Source organism: Orussus abietinus, unplaced genomic scaffold (assembly GCF_000612105.2).
Source record: "Orussus abietinus isolate OABI.00-Male unplaced genomic scaffold, Oabi_2.0 scaffold145, whole genome shotgun sequence".
Classification (NCBI taxonomy): domain Eukaryota; kingdom Metazoa; phylum Arthropoda; class Insecta; order Hymenoptera; family Orussidae; genus Orussus; species Orussus abietinus.
Genome location: NW_019394300.1, coordinates 196,852 through 213,360, shown reverse-complemented (window position 1 = coordinate 213,360; position 16,509 = coordinate 196,852). Strand labels below are relative to the sequence as shown.

Genomic DNA, 16,509 nt, shown 5'->3' with positions numbered 1-16,509 from the left:
GCGCACGATCCGCCATTCCTCCCATCGAAAAAAAAAAAAGAGTTTTGTGTTCTTTTCTCGCACAGTTCCCCGTAAAGTTTTGTTTGCGCCTAGATTTCTACTGTACGGACATGTACTGAAAGAAAAACATTGACACAAACAGCCTGTGCGATCCAGGATGAGTTCAGTTTAGAGCGAACGATCCGCGGCCATCTTGGTTTTGGTACTCCGGTTACCTTGCAATTTACGCGACTCGTGCCGCGTAATTGTTAACTAACAATGTCGTTGTTCAAGTCGAAAGAGTGGTGGAGGACCGAGTGCGGCTCGAACGGGAGCTTCGACAAACAGAGTTTGTTGGTCTGTCCGCTCTTCGGAGATGAGAAGAAGGACGCGGTGGTCGTCGGCAGCCATGATGGATATCTCAGGGTGTTCATGCCGACCTCGACTTGGCTCGAAGAGACGAAAAACCCGACGGGCTTCAAGTCCACGGATCTTCTCCTTGAGACGAAAGTTGCAGAGTGCGTTGTCGATCTGAAGTCAGGGAGGTTTGCCTCGTAAGTAATTACGACCGCGAGATAGTATAAGAAGATACAACGCCTCTTTCTCCTCACTCATATCTCACTTTTAGCGTTAAAAGACGTATCTTAGCGCACTGTTAAAAGCGACCCTACTCGTGTCTTGCTTTTAAACCACTTTTATAGAAAATTCTTAAAAGAAGCCGTAAAAAAAGTATTTTATCAGCAATCCTCCTCATACCCCCTTTTAAGCTTCTTTTTCAGCGCTTTTAGGAAAAAAGGGAGCGACGATTCCCTAAAAGTGGGTAGGGGGTCTTTTAAATCTCTTTTAGCTGTCAAAATCATACATCGAATTTTGACAGCTTTTAGTTGTCACAATCGTACATGAAAAATGGAATGCATCGACGACGTTTTTCACGGAGTAAAAGCTCGCGAAGGGAATACAGGGTATCAAATAATCACCAGGGACTTTTGAAGTCGAATTTGTCGTTCTTTGCTAAAGTTGACTTTGCCTGCCAAATGTGAGATATGAGTAAGGGCCCGTGTGTAGAAATCGTTCCCACTTTAGGGGGCCAAGATCTATAGATTTTTTCCGATCTAGGGCCGAGATCGCCTCTCAATGAAATTTTGCAATTAAAAATTATCGTCCGCTAGCCGTTATCGTATTAAAAATATCACGTTCTGTATACCATGCGCGGATTACTGTTTCGCTTTGCGTACCTTAATTGCAAAATTAAAGCATTTTAGGTGATTTACGTCGGTAGGAAAGGTTTTGGTCATGTAGGATTGGAGTTCCCTCATTTTCCGCAAGTAGCGCTCGCGTCGTTGGATCAGCGAGAATCTGAGAGCGTGGGTCCCGATTCTGGGGTGGTTCCACTTTTTATGGAACCGACCATTGGCGTTATGTCTCCTTATACACTTCCATGGTTAAAAATATCACGTTCTGTATATAATGCACGGATTATCGTTTCGCTTGACGTACCTTAAGGGGATGTGAAAGTGACATCCAAGTGGTCAATCGTTCATGAAGTTGTTCTCCTAATTCCGTAGTACCGAATCGTTTTAAACTTCACAACGTGGATAAGGAGGTTGTAAGGAAAGTCCTGACACCCATGAAATTTCATTCTTTATAAAAGAAGTGTTAAAATATCTCTAAAGAAATGTTGCAAAAAATATAAATTTCACGGGGGTCAGGACCTTCCTTATAACCTCCAAATTCACGCTGTAAAGTTTGAAACGATTCGTTAGATCTAGTTCCGAGAAAAGTATCATAAACGAGACCTCCCGGACGTCACTTTCGTATCACCTTAAAGAGGGTTCGAACCTCGGCACTTTTCACCTAATCGGCACTTTGCCGCGTTTCAAATTGCATAAGACAAAAGAACTTTACGAAAGCTGCATCTTTCGGGGAAGGTGGAACTCCGGCCTAATGGGTTTCCGTGAAAGTGCCGGAATCCGCCGACAATGAGGTTATGGTTCCGGGGGTGAAGGAAGGAGCCTAAATTACCGACGCCCCGACTCGCGGGGTGCCATAAAGTCTCATGGGGCCTGAAATGGAGTCGTGTCGTAAAGTCTTATCTGTCGGCTCGCGCAAAATCTCGGAGATTGACGGAAAAGTGAGATCCTGTCAAGATAGACTTTGGGGAAGAAGTTAAGGCGGAACCTTCGTCGCAGTCCCGTGAATATTTCGTTTCACGAAATTAGTGGACCCCGTTCAGGAATTTAGACACTTTTTTCAGGGAAGCGTACGCTGTTAACAAAATTCATTAAATACATACACTTTCAGTACATAAGGTTGCAGTGAAATTATAAATTCGATGCCTTAATAGTGAATTAGTGTACATTTATTATAAAATTCTAAGAACAATTTACAATTTTATAACAACGTGTTTGTGAAATAGCGGAGAAAAATTAAAAATTTTATTTTAAAGATATTCGAATGTTATTTAGTACGTATTGTTTGCAAATTTTTTAGATGAGTTTTTAATTTTAAACATATCTGTTTCTAGGGATTAGTTGGACTCTTGTGGTAAGAAATTTATGTAGATTTACGTCTTCTTTTGCATTTTCAGAGGTTCTCAGGAGATTCGACTGGCCATTTTGACTCCGAAGGCGCTGACGGTTTACACTTGTACCTTCAACCAGGACTCCATCGAGCACGGTGTGTATTTCATTTTTAATTTTTTTTCATCTGATTTTTTATCCCCCATGGTGCATATCTGCGCTTCTACGTTTTTGCTATTTTGCTCTTTTACGCGTACAAAGGTAAACGTAAGTGTTTCCTCCGCGGACTTCGTATTGGGGTACACTGATAAAAATCAATGGAAATTTACATACCTTTTTACACACTCCATAACTTAAGTTTCACCCAGAAAAACGTAAAATATAAAGATTAGAAAGTAGAGAATAAATAAATACATCTAAGATTGCACGTTTACCGTATTGGGGCATTTTGACTTGAATTTAGCGTAACATTACGTAATCATTTCCTTTAATTTAACTCGGATGCTGAATGCGACGTTACGGAGGCAATCTAATTTGACTGCAATTTATCGTGGCATCGAAATAACCAATGAGTGGGTATGTAAATTTACATACGATGATCATGAATTTCTATCCGGGCGGATTGAAACGGAACAAAGCCTCGTGCGTTAGAAACCGGAGGTCTTTGTCCGGATTTTGGAGCTCGGCCAGTCGTCGTCGGCCCTCTTCCGGAAACCCACGCTTTTCCTCTTGTTTCAGGCGACAGATGCGTCCTGAGTGTGACATACGAACACGCGTTGCCGCGGTTTCCCTTGTCCTTGACCACGGGGCCGTTCGGCGGCGTCCGCGGCCGCGACTTCTTGTGCGTGCAATGCCTCGACGGAATTCTGCTCTTCTTCGAGCAGGAGACTTTCGCCTTCCAGCAGAGCCTGGAGAACCGACTGCTGCCCAGCCCGGTCGTCTACGTCGCCAGGAAGGACGTCTTCGTCACCACCAACTCCTCCTGGATGCTGGAGTGCTACAGGCACCGTGTCGTTCCGGGTCCATTGTATCCCGTTTTTTCATCTGGACTTTTTTTCCAAGGGAGCATTCACTTTTAACCCTTTGCGTACTATGTTTCGATTGTGTTGACCCGTATTGGGTTAATCATCCTATAAGTACATTTTGAACATACGTAACACGGTTTGGTCATCGAGACGAGACGAGAAGACCAGCTATTGAGATAACTTTCAATTTCTTCAAAGTTTAAAGTTAGACTTTTATTTGGAAATTTAATAATGGAATAATACGACAAAACCGTTGTTATTTAACGCTTAGAAAAGTGTGTATACAAAAGGCAGCTAAGGGGACATTGTTCAGGTGGAAGACGTAAGTTCGAACATCGAAGACTGCAGAAGCGCAATGTGCACCCTTTCGGCGCGGCATTCATGTATTAAATTCAATAATTGCGTTATGAAATCACCCTCTGTTTTCGATTAAAAAATGCATTTTAGTTATGAAAAGAAATTCTTGAATTTCGCCTTTCGACGTTTCCTCTCAGGGCGTAAATATTTTGTTTTGTGCTTAGCGGCCTGGGCTGGTCGTTGACGATCGGTCGAAACATTTAGTTTTGTGTATACACAATATAGAAAGGCAGAGGAGCGTTCAACTCGAAATTCTTTCAGGTACCAGAACATCGCGGAATTCGGGCGGAGCCAGAGCAAGCTGGACAAAGGATCCAGCAGAGTCCTGGGGCCGGACTGGTCGTACAACCTCGGGGAGGCCATCCTGGACATAAACGTGGTCACGCTCAGCAGCTTCGAGGTCGGAATCCTCGTCCTCGGCGAGAGGAACCTCTTCTGCCTGCGCGACACTTGCACCCTGAAGTACACCAAGAGGCTGGAGTACGACGCGCTGTGCTTTCACGCTTACGTGATAGGTAAATGGAATCTCCGTTTTGTATTGGCCGTCCTTCCGGATCTTCTATCCTCGAGGGGTTCACTTGGAAATCAGGGAAAACGAGATCCTTCTTTGAGGACCGGTTTCCTTTCGTTTCATACGATGAACAACGGTGAGGTTCGGGAACAAGGGAGGTTCGAACTTAAAATTGTGACAGCGTTTCGGTGATTGCCAAAGATTTCAAGCATTACAATCCGTCATTTCCTCCTTTTGATTTCATACGATGAACAACAATGAGATTCGGTAACAAGGGGACGTTCGAACTTAAAATCCTGAGTGTTTCGGTGATTTCCAACGATTTCCAGCTGATTTCCGCGAGATTTCAAGCATTAAAATCCACGATTTCCTCCTTTGAGGGCCGAAGGCCTTTGATATCATATGATAAACGACAATCGAAATCGAAAGAAATGATAATCGACGATTTTCTGAGTGAATACCCCCTCGGCTGTTCTTCTAAATCGTCGTAACTCCTCGATCTCTCTTCCAGAGCCCGACGGGAAGCTGATGGTGATGGTAGTGGCGGATACCGGCACCCTTATGGTCTACGAAGGCACCACCTTAAGGTGGTCCGCCCAACTGACCTTCCCAGCCGTGGCCATCACTAGAGCGCACTTTCAAGTAAATCCAAGTAAATCCCAGTAAATGGAATTCACTGAAACATATAGCTATTTCAATTTTTTCAAAATTTCTTTATAGATATTTTAAATATTTTTTCTAAGAAATTAAATTTCATAAGTGTCAGGACCTTCTTTAAAGCCTCGGGGTATAAAGTTTGAAACCATTCGGTACACCCAGTTCAGAGAAAAATTTCATAAATGAGTAATACCTCAGATGCCACTTGCACATCCACTTAATGAGAAATTGTTAAACTCTACACAGTACTTTACTTCAAAGACATTTTTAAGAAAAGTAAAATTATATAAGAAATTAATAGTGAATCGCAATTCGTTCGTTTCTGAAAAACGTCATAAATCTCGCGGAATCTTCACCGAGATGCCAAGAGTCGACCTATATATATATCTGAGAATTAACATTGTCATAAACTATTAGAGCCTTCAATAATTGAATGTCGATCGAAATATGAGAGCTCGACGCCATTTAGGTTCTGGTCTGGCCTGTTAAAAAATTTGTTTAAAAGAATCGAAATTTCGAAAGTGTCAGGATAATCTCTAGGTTCTTCACCTTAAGGTGAAGTGAAACGTCGAAAAATTTGATCGACGTCGGTAAAGAAGAATCTTATAAATACCTACGCCTTCTCGTCACGGACCAAGAATCTCGAGAAACGCGTTCATGTCGGCCACTGTACCCATCCGGGAGATGATTTGCAATCGCGGTTTCCTATGAAGGAGGTACAATTAATTCCCTCGCCACCAGTTCTCCTGGCGCCAGGAAGAAGCCGTGACATCTCCGGAATGCACCTTGCACTCGGATCCACCGAGCGATTCGATGATGAATAACGTTGTTGTGTCCGTCATGCATTTATGGATGAATCGCCAGATACTCGTTAGCCGGATTAGCCGGATTAGCCGCAATTGCGGTTTCAGGAACTACTAGTTTCCAAGCCGAGGAATTATGACCGATTCGGTCATCGTCTTTATCGGTGCAGGAGGAATCCGAGTCATCGTCTGAATGCTCTTCTGTAACCTCAAAGTAGGGATGTTCCGATATCCAGAAAATATCGATACGGATCGTAATAGAAACCCCTCACCAAAGACACTATTTTACAGTTACATAACTCTGGAACAATATGATATATAACGAATATTGTTCAAAAAGTACATTACTATCGTATAACGTCGAATTATTACATTGAAAAACAAAATTTGGATTTTTTAACAAAATTTTTTAACTCAACCCAGACCAGAACCAAAATGGCGTCGAGCTCTCATATTTCGATCAGTATACAATTATCGAAGGTTCTGATATGAGAATCGAAAGGGTCAAGACAATTTTACGACAATTTAGAACACTCTGGTAATCGATAAACTCGCATTTGAACAGGATAAGGGCAAAAAAAGTGTTGCATGCGCTTCTATGCTGAAACGATGGGAATACGGGGTCTCGGAGTGAAAATTTAATTGACCTGGAAATCACAGATGGCGCATGGTGTCCCTCTGCAGTCAATTAGGGCCCCAGAAAGCTTGAATCCAGAGGATTTCTGGAGTTTTACTTCGATTTCTTGATATTTATTATACGAAAACGACAGGTGTAGTATGCCATTTAGTACAATATTCAATGTAATTCGACACAGCTGTCAATATAAAAACGAACGTCGGCACGTAGGCATTTAGAAAAATCTTCTTTATCGACGTTGATCAAGTTCCTCGACGTGTTTCACTTCACCTTAACGCTTCGAGCGCGGGTGGCCCGAGAAAAGGGAAAATTCCTAGAGCGACGGCGCGTATCGTTAACGAGTCAGATACCGGACAATCGGCTCGATGACCTTTGACAAAGAAATCGAGACCTTCTCCCTATCGGTGTTCCTCTTCCGCGGGTGGCGCTCCCTATCGCTCTCGGCCAAACGCTTCTCTTCCAGCTATTTACGGTCACTGGAAGTTCGTGTGTTTCTCTCTTTCCTAGTTCCACCTCTCTTTCTCCGTTTCCTCGGTATCTTCGCCCCGACGAGGAAGAGGAAACGAGTCTAACGAAAAATCTAGGCATCCTTTTCATTCTCGTTTTCCTATTCCGACATTTTATTGCGACTATCCTAGGAGCGAGGAACAATTTCCAAATATCTTTTCTTCTAATCTTTGCTAAATATCTCAAGCGGCAGATTTATTGAGATGTCCTCAAACGTGATTCTTCGTTTATGTGTTTTTCCTCTTACCCTTACGGTTTTGAATGTAGGAATGTTTGAAAAGTCAGAAAGCACCTGTTCCTCGATCTTTCTCGTTTTCTCGTCTTCTCTCCCTCGATTTTCCTGGTGCTATTTTTTATTCCGGTGCTATTTGTGACGCCTGTAAATAGTTGGAAGGAATTTAGTCGTAACCTCTTCCATCCTTCCTTTCCTAATTTCTTATTATTTCCGCAACGTTAAAGGGTTATATGTAGATGTCATAGACGAAATGTAAGAATTTTTTTTTCCATAACTAACATGCATTTTTTAATCGAAAACAGGACGTGATTTCCCAGTACAATTCTTGAACTTAATATATAATTTATTTTGTCAAGATATATTAAAAAATTGGCGAGGTACAGCAATTGTCTGAAAAAGTTCTTCTTTTTTGCGGTGACCCCGACATCTCAAAAAGTATTTCACTGATCGGCTTGACATTTTTAAGGCTTATTCTATACATGGAGGACTGCTGAATTAATGAAGGATTTTTCGAAATTCCGCTTTTTAATAAAATGGTAGGAATTTTGCTGGAAAATTACTATTTTCGTCTTATAACATTTTCGATTTTCCTTAATAAAACGGCAAGTTTTTATAGAAAAAAATAATCCTTCGTTCATTTAACAATCCTGCATGTGTAGAATGAGCCCCAAAAATGTAAAGCCGATCGGTGAAATGCTTTTTGAGATATCGTGGTCACCGCAAAAAAGAAAACTTTTTCAGAGAATTGCCGTACCTCGCCAATTTTTAAATATATCTTGACAAAAAGAATGATATATTAAGTTCAATAATTGTACTATGAAATCACGATCTGTTTTCGATTATAAAATGCATGTTAGTACTTGAAAGAAAATTCTTGATTTTCGTCTATGACAACTGCATATAACCCCTTAAAAAACGAGTTAAATCTCCGTTCGCTTCTTTCCTTGATTCATCTTCGTCTTTGTACATATTTTTACATTTTCTTCCCTCTACATCTTTCTCTTTTTACATTTTCACATATCCAATTATTTTTCATTTCCTCCTTGTACATTTTTATACTTCCCCTCTTCTTTAATTTCCTCTTTTTATATTTGCAGACTTCCTTCCTTTTACGTTTCCTTCCCTTCGCAAGGCCAAGGAAACGAAAATATTGGATGTAATTGTACTTCCGTTTCCATTTCCTTTTATCTGGGAAAAACTTTAATGGAAGAGAGAAAGGGAGAAAGGGGGAGAAAAGAGGAATAAAATTCAGAAGCACGAGAGGCGAGTCAGAATGGAAGGCCGAGGTGTCCATTATCACGTCGGTTATCTTATCAATGCCTCCGATGAGGAGTCACCGATGAGCTACGAACAAGGTTGCCTTTGTTGCCTTTGCGGAGGACGCCGAGTGCTAACGAAAGCCTAGCTTTTTCCTTTTATAAAGCGATTTTTTCCCTGAACCGCAAAATGACGGCGCGAAACACCTGTACTGAGAGAAAAGGAGCTGGACCCCCTTAAAGCCATTTTTGTTAAAGAAACGCAATTTATCGTTTAATTTGCCATAAATGAATATCTGGAACTATTTTTTAATACACGAGCATCCTCTTGGCTTTTGTAGGAATTTTGTAGTAAATATTTATAGTAAAGGTATTTACCATTTTGGAAGAGTTAGGTTACCTTTTAAATATTGTCCACTCTCGTTGCAAGCTATTGTTATTTACTCTACTTTTAGTAACTGCAACGATATTACTGGTACATCCGTTTATCATTGCGGTTTGGTTAAATCAACTTCCAATTTGTACCTAACGTTACCAAAAACTTTCTTCGAGTTAGTTTCGACGGCGCCGATAGATGGCGAAGCTTTCTCGCAAATGATTCGGATCGCTCGTTTGCATATAAAATATTCCTCCATCCCTGATTGACCCTAAGATACGCAAGAATGTTAACAAGTCAAGCATCATGAGTTCAATGAACGTCAATAATTACAAAAAAAATTATTTTCGGAAAAAGATTTTATGACCACCGAAACTATTTGCAACGGTTATTAATACTATCTGGGCATATAAAATATACATCGATATATCAGCTACGTTAACGATAATTAAGTGAAATTTTGCTATATAAATAGTAAAAAGTTTTGTTATTCTTCCTAGGAAAGTATAGTTAACGTGGAATAGTTTAACTCCTTTTAACTCCTCCATCCCATCAAAAATGTATTAATTTTTGCGCATCATATCGTTATAGTTTCTTTTTCATTCATACACAATTTTATATTATTTGTTATACAGTATTGTAATAAAAGTAGTTTTCTGTAGAACTATTATACGACATTGCAAAAATAATAGTTTCAGCAATTAAGAACGAAACAGCCGAGGTCGTTTCTTGCGTCAATATTATCCTTTTACAATTAATCTTCGTATCTCAATCAAGTTGTAATTTTATACGCAACTAAATTGCCTTCATTCCCATTAAAAGTTAATCTCTGGCGGACGCCATCTTTAATTTCCATTTTTTACAAGAAGGGATTTCGATTCCTCGTTTGCAGCAATTATCGTTATCACTGAAAGACATAAGAATAAGGAGGCAATTATTTTTTACTTAACGAAATGCACGTATTTTACGATAAAGTTTTATGACGCATGGAATCGACTTTTTCTCTCGACTAATCGCGTTCGATTTTTACTATTTTCTGCCTTCTTGTTTCCCTGATTTATGCGAAAGTGAGTCACGCTTATCGTTCAAAAGCGTAAAAAATGTTCCGTAATTGATACAATGCGCACGACTCGTGTTTTTATGGCGACGTTAACGACAATGAGGTTTTTCCAATTTTACTGTAATTGTTTTCATTATTTGAGATTTCTTTTAAGGGTCGTAAACTATGATGCTATTTGTTACTTTTTATTTCACTATAATATCGATATTGCACATTTCATTTCGGTTTATTTATTTTTAAATGTCACGATTTTCTAGAATTCTACGAATTTCCATTTGTTGTTTGACAATTTTTTGACTAGCACTCTTTTTTATGTTTGTCTGCAAATTTTTAATTTCCACAATGTTCATCGCATTGACTCCTTTAGTTTTCGCAATCTTACGTTACTCAAAAGATTTCATACTTCTATTTTTTCAGAATTTGGAAGGTGCCATCGTGGTTCTCTCCGAAGATGGAATCCTCGAAGTTTGTTATTTAGGATCCGAGCCATCCTTATTTGTTGCTCCGCCGATTCACAGAAGGACTTTTGAACAAGGAGCCGTCGAAGAAGAGCTCTTCTCCCTTCGGAAGATTCTCAGGGAATCCGCGTCCTCGGGTCGGTACTTCATTTTTCATTAATTACATCATTTGTACGATTCAATTTTCACACATTTTGATATAATTAAGTAATATAAAGATAAAAATTAAATATACATAAGTATCATTAAACAATACAAAGACGTTTAGAGCTTTATTACTTCTGAAAATGAAACGATATAATTACGTTACGCATTATAAACAACGCAGTCATTACGATCTAAAACTCGCGTCAATTTGTTGGAAAGAAAAATAGTAAATGTGTTTTTCAAACTTTAAGCTCTATTAAGGTGAGGTGAAAGTGGCATTTGAGGGATGAATTGTTCATGAAACTTTTTTACGAATTGGAAGTACCAAATCGTTTCAAACATTATAACGTGAACATGAAGGGCTAATGTGAGTCCTGAATCTCATAAAATTTAACTTTTTATGAAAAATTTTAAAAACATCTATAAAGAAATTAAAAAAAAATTGAAATTTCATGGGGGTCAGGACCTTCCTCCTAACCTCTATTTGTAAACACATAGTAAAGCTTGATACGATTCGGTACACGCAGTTCGAAGAAAAGTTTCATAAACGAAACTCTTTTGACGCCACTTTCACATCCCCTTAATCCGTATAATTACATTTCATGTTAGAATATACTGACCAGCTTCGTCTAAGGTTCTCTTCGATTTTAGGGGAGACAAATGAACCGATGCCGTAATTTTTCTATCAATTTAGGGTCGCCTTTAGCCGCAGCCGCCGCAGAATCGGAACTGTCCCTGAAGGTTCAAGCGTCTCCGGAACTGGAGCCCTGTCCCTCCGACCTCTTCGAGGAGGTCGAAGGTCGGTCCATGTGCAGGGTCAGCATGGAACTGACCTCGTACACGCCCCTGAGAGACGTCCAGGTCCACGTGGACGTCTCGAGACCGCTGGTCGCCTCCAAGGCCAGCCACGCCATTCCCACTCTCTGTAAGTACCGAGGTAAATGTCGCCATTAACGTCGGGGGTCGTTAACGACGCTCGTATACTCGAGCCTGGAAACTCCGCCAAATTTTCGCCAGGGGGGCGATCGGTTTCTATGGCCGTATCTCGTTTCTAAATAGGGATGGTCTTGGTCTTGTAATTTTTGCAAGACCAAGATTAAAATCAAAACTTGAGTATATTCTCAAGACCAAGACCAAGACGAAGACCAAGACCAACAGCATTTGCCCATCATTATTCCTAAAACTGCGATACGGATTTTGCATCCCTTTTTTTGAAGGGTTATAAAATCGTGGTTAACACCCATTAATGTCGTTAATGGCGCTAGCGTCGTTAAGGTTATGTGAGAGTGGCGTCAAAGAGTCCTCGTTCATGAAACTTTTCTCTAAACTGGATGTACTGCATCCATTCAAACTTTACAATATAAATATGAAGGGTACAAGGAAGGTCCTGAAATTCATGAAATTCCTATTTTTTTTAATTTGTCCGCCGATATTTTTAAAATTTGTTGTAAAATTGAAATTTTCCAAGGATCAAGACCTTCCTTATAGTCTCCACATTCACGTCGTGAAATTTGAAACGATTAAGCACCTCCAGTTCGCAGAAATGTCATAAACGATTGAGTCTTCAGATGCCAGTTTCGCATCCCCTTAACATCATCGGCGTGGTTCCCCAGGTGACAGGCTCGTCCTGGAAACGACGATCCACGTGGAGGGCAACGCACATCCGGTGACCTCGGAGGCGAGGGTCACGGTCACCTACGAGGTCGAGGACGGTGGCCTCCGCGTTCTCCAGAAGACCCTGCAGCTGCCCTTGAAGTTGACCTTGAACTCCTGTATCCCGGAAACCACGGCCTCCTCCACGGTCACACTCAAGTCCAAGGAGCCGCTTCTCAACTTCGGACAATTGTTCCCTGGTATGACAAACATTTTCGCGTACCCCCCACCTAAACTGGCTGAACTACCGCGCGACTTCATTTATTCCCGAATCGAACCTAACAAAGGAACTTAAGGTGATATGAAAGTGTCGTATATACATACCAAAACGTTAAAATATTTATACAACTTTTCATTAAATTGGGTGTACCGAATCATTTAAAATTTCATCACGAGATTCTGGAGACTCTAAGGAAGAAAGCTCGTGAAATTTCATTTTTCGAAAAAGAATTTTCATTTATCTCGGACAAGAGCCAGAGAAAGACCTCGTCCTTATCGGATCTTTACACCGAGAAAAAATGATTGAACCAAAGAAACATTTCTTTGAATGGTGCCAAATAAATATTTTATTCATGAAAGAAATAATTATTTGCCTAAAAGAAATTCGAACGAATTGAATGCAACATTTCTTTGGAATTATGACAATTCATTCGAGTGAAATTATTCCTTGAACTCGTGAAATACTTCTGAGGTACAATTCAGAGAAATATTTCTCAGGGTACGGATCGCTCTTGCGACGACGCATGCGCATCGTCCCGACGAAAAGCGCCAAGGTTAGCAGTCGTCGCGCAGGTATCACCAATTAGCGGTGCCAAAAGCATCGTCGGTCGAGCAGGTGGCGCCCCCAGCAGCCATCGGGTACCTAGAACCGATGGCAACGTCCCCTCCTTCGTTTTGCATTCCTGCTCTCTCTCTCTCTCTCCCTCTCGTCCACCGGAGAACGTGATTAGGAGGTTATGTTTCCCGGGCGCGTCTGGAATGCCCATTCCGAGACGATTCTCCTTTTTCCGCAGAGTTCACCGGGGAACGCGGCGCCAGGCAGAACTCGGGCGCCCTGGGGCTGCAGCACCTGCACGCCGGCTCGGTGGTGACGATCCTGCTGGGGTCGAAGACCAACCGCTACCGGGTGCAGTCCAACGAGTCCCTGGCCCTGACCTCGGTGGTGCACCAGCTGACCTCGCGGTACCTGGAGCGGTTCCCCGGCAGTCTGACGAGCAGCGTGGCCCGGACGCACCTGCAGGTGGTCCAGGCCCAGGTCGAGGCCCATTTCGCGGCTCGCCGAGAAGTTCAGCGCGTCGCGGTATGGCGTCGCACCATATCCATACCATGATATACCAGAGACGTTTCATGCCCTTGTTTCAAAGGCGCCCTCTACGCCGTTTACCCCTCTGGAAAAATTCCAACTACTTTCAAAGGGGCGAAATCTTCGTGATCGGTAAAACAGGATATACGTGGGTGCCGCGCGTAACAATTTTCTTTGGTATTCGTAGTCTTATTTCCCAACCTGCGCTGACCCTTATACTGAAAACGAAAAGGCGATAAACATCGTTCTATCGATCCTGCGATGTATTTGAAATCTGCAGACGCGTTTTCTTTACCGATAGAGAACGTTTCGTCCCTTTGAAAGCAGTTCCACGGCGCTAGCGAGCCGTGCCTCCCTTTCGACAATGGCGTGAAACATATCCCCGTTAATCTCTGCTATTTGCCTGCCCGAATGTCAAATTTTTGTATTTTAATATTATATTTCATCAGTTTTGTCTTAAATTTTTCATTATTCCGGAGGAAAAATTAGTAGCTCGGGAGATTTGATAATGAAAAAATCAAAGGTAAAAGAAGATGGACGCCAAAGTGGAAACGATCATTAAAATTGGGCTCTAAAAATGCTCTGGTCAAAGAATTAAGAATTGAAGATTCTCGTAACGATATTTTTCATGGATGACGGAAGTCGAGTAGAATTTTTTAAAGTGGGACGAAAGACACATATATACCAAAAAGTTAAAATATTTATAAAACTTTTCTCCAAACTGGGTGCACCGGATAATTTGAAACTTTAACCCGTGATTACTGAGGCCCTAAAGAAGAACGCAAAAAAAATTTCTTTACTTAACCTAGACTAGAACCAAAATCACATTTTTTTTCGTGAAAAATGAAATTTCACGAGCATCGCGTTCTTGTTTATAGCCTCCATGATCACACGTTAAAGTTTCAGATAATCCGGTGCATCCAGTTTGGAGAAAAGCTTTATAAACTTTTTGACGTTTTGATATATATATAGAATGATTCTTTCGTGACACCTTAAGGTGTCCAACGTGTATCGATAAATCGTTGCGATGAATCCGCGTAAGCCAATTAATCGCAACGGTTTAACCGGCGCATGGACCACGCGTGAACGCTAGAGAAGAACGCGATTTTGAGCCGCACGGATTGCAGATCGCATCTCGCGGGGCCACCTCAAGAGACGCATCGCGGCCGATTAATCGCCGTCGTCTTTGCAGAACGAGATCGCCCTGACGACGACCCAGTTGAGAAACGTGGAGAAGAGGATGCTGCGCTGCTTCAGGGAGCGGAACTCCCGATCTTTGGCCGGCGGCCTGGCGACCCTCCTGGACTCCACCTATCGGTCGGCCTTCGACCTGATTCAACAGCTGGCCGAGGCGCAGGCGGTAAGAAATAATGCTTTTTTCCATCACGGGGAATCGACATTGCTCGATTAAGGTGAAGTGAAACCCCTCTCAAGTCAGTCAATTCGAAAGAGACATTTTTTTTTATCGGTATTAGAACCGTATGAAATTTTGACATATGACTCGTGAGCTCCTAGAAATTATCCTGACACTTTCAATATTTGGATTTTTTAAACAATTTTTTTAACTTAGCCCAGACCACAACCAAAATGGCGTCGGGCTCTCATGTTTCGATCGATATCCAATTATTGAAGGCTCCGATATGAGAAACGAAAGAGACAATTTAGAACACTCTGGTAATCGAGAAACTCGCATTTGAACGGGATAAAAGCAAAAAAAGTGACTTATGCATTGCTATGTTAGAACGATGGGAATATGAGGTCTCGGAGTGAAAATTTAGTTGACCTGGAAATCACAGATGGCGCAGGGGGTCCCTCTGCAGTCAAGTAGGGCCTCGGAAACCATGAATCCAGGGCATTTCTAGAGTTTTACTTCGATTTCTTCATAATTATTGTACGAAATCTGAATGTACGAATGAAACTTTAACACGTGATTATGGACGCCCTAAGGAATAACGCGCTGCTCGTGAAATTTATTTTTTCGAAAAAAATGTACTTATCTCGGACAAGAAGCAAAAAAAGATATTTTCTTTTGGAAAAATGAAATTTCACGGGCAGCGCGTTTTTCCTTGTCGCCTCCATAATCACGTGTTAAAGTTTCAGATAATTTGGTGCATCCAGTTTGGAGAAAAGCTTGATAAATATTTTCACTTTTTGGTATGTATATATCACACTTTCGCGTCACCTTAAGGAATACGCTCGTGGGGAAATTTCGAGAGAGAAGTTAACCGGCGGCGGTTAAGTAATGTGACGGCGATCAGCGCTAAGCGTCGCCATTGGCCAGATTGGTATTGCAGTTTATGCATCGGCAATTTCTGCGGTCGGGGCTGGATGTAACACCAGTTGGGATATTAAATGCAGACATCAAACGGTTTACGACGTTATCAAATATCCCGACGACCCGAATGGGTGTTCCGCTCGCCGCAGGTGAAAGGCCAGGTGTTGCCTCCTGGGAAACGCCGCCGATTTGCGACTCGCGTTTTTTCCTATTTACGAGACATTCTTCCTAAAATCGGTTCCCCTTGAACACGGGGGATTTTTTGCTACAGAAAAATTTCCAGCTCAACGGAGATAGTGAATCATGAATCAAGAATAAGTATCGATAATAAAAAGAATAATGTACGTAACATTCACATAAAATATCGGTACCATATTTTCTTATGCTAATAATGTATAACCGCAATAGATTTATAATAACGTTACGGAAGGGTAATCATTTCATATTACATAATATCGATGTATCTTTTGAATAATTCTCATTGTATATTATTTCAATGTTACGTAACTACGACCGAGCATGCTTGGTGGGTTCTCATCAACTTTTTATACATTCTCGCCCTATCGGTAAAACGCGTTATCTTTCTTTGTTACGTTCTTTACCTTAATTTTACCCAAAACTTTTCAACTCTAGACCAGGGTTGGCTAATTATAAGTATAATAGGTCATGTAATATACGTGGTTTTCTACTTGAGATATTTAGCAAAGATTACAAAGAAATATTTAGAAATTATTCTATGCTAGGTCGTTGA

The 16,509-nt window shown here is 41.2% G+C and overlaps 1 protein-coding gene across 1 annotated transcript in view; it reads left to right on the top strand.

The window, feature by feature from the left end:
* The first annotated feature begins 258 nt into the window (after positions 1-258).
* LOC105694344 (protein PTHB1) overlaps positions 259-16,509 on the top strand; it is a 29,172-nt gene continuing 12,921 nt past the window's right edge. The window contains exons 1-10 of the mRNA XM_012414889.2: positions 259-533; positions 2,567-2,655; positions 3,237-3,501; positions 4,142-4,395; positions 4,903-5,033; positions 10,340-10,517; positions 11,222-11,452; positions 12,141-12,380; positions 13,194-13,480; positions 14,676-14,843. Of these exons, the coding sequence (XP_012270312.1) occupies positions 259-533; positions 2,567-2,655; positions 3,237-3,501; positions 4,142-4,395; positions 4,903-5,033; positions 10,340-10,517; positions 11,222-11,452; positions 12,141-12,380; positions 13,194-13,480; positions 14,676-14,843 (2,118 nt within the window). The remainder of the gene's footprint in view (positions 534-2,566; positions 2,656-3,236; positions 3,502-4,141; positions 4,396-4,902; positions 5,034-10,339; positions 10,518-11,221; positions 11,453-12,140; positions 12,381-13,193; positions 13,481-14,675; positions 14,844-16,509) is intronic.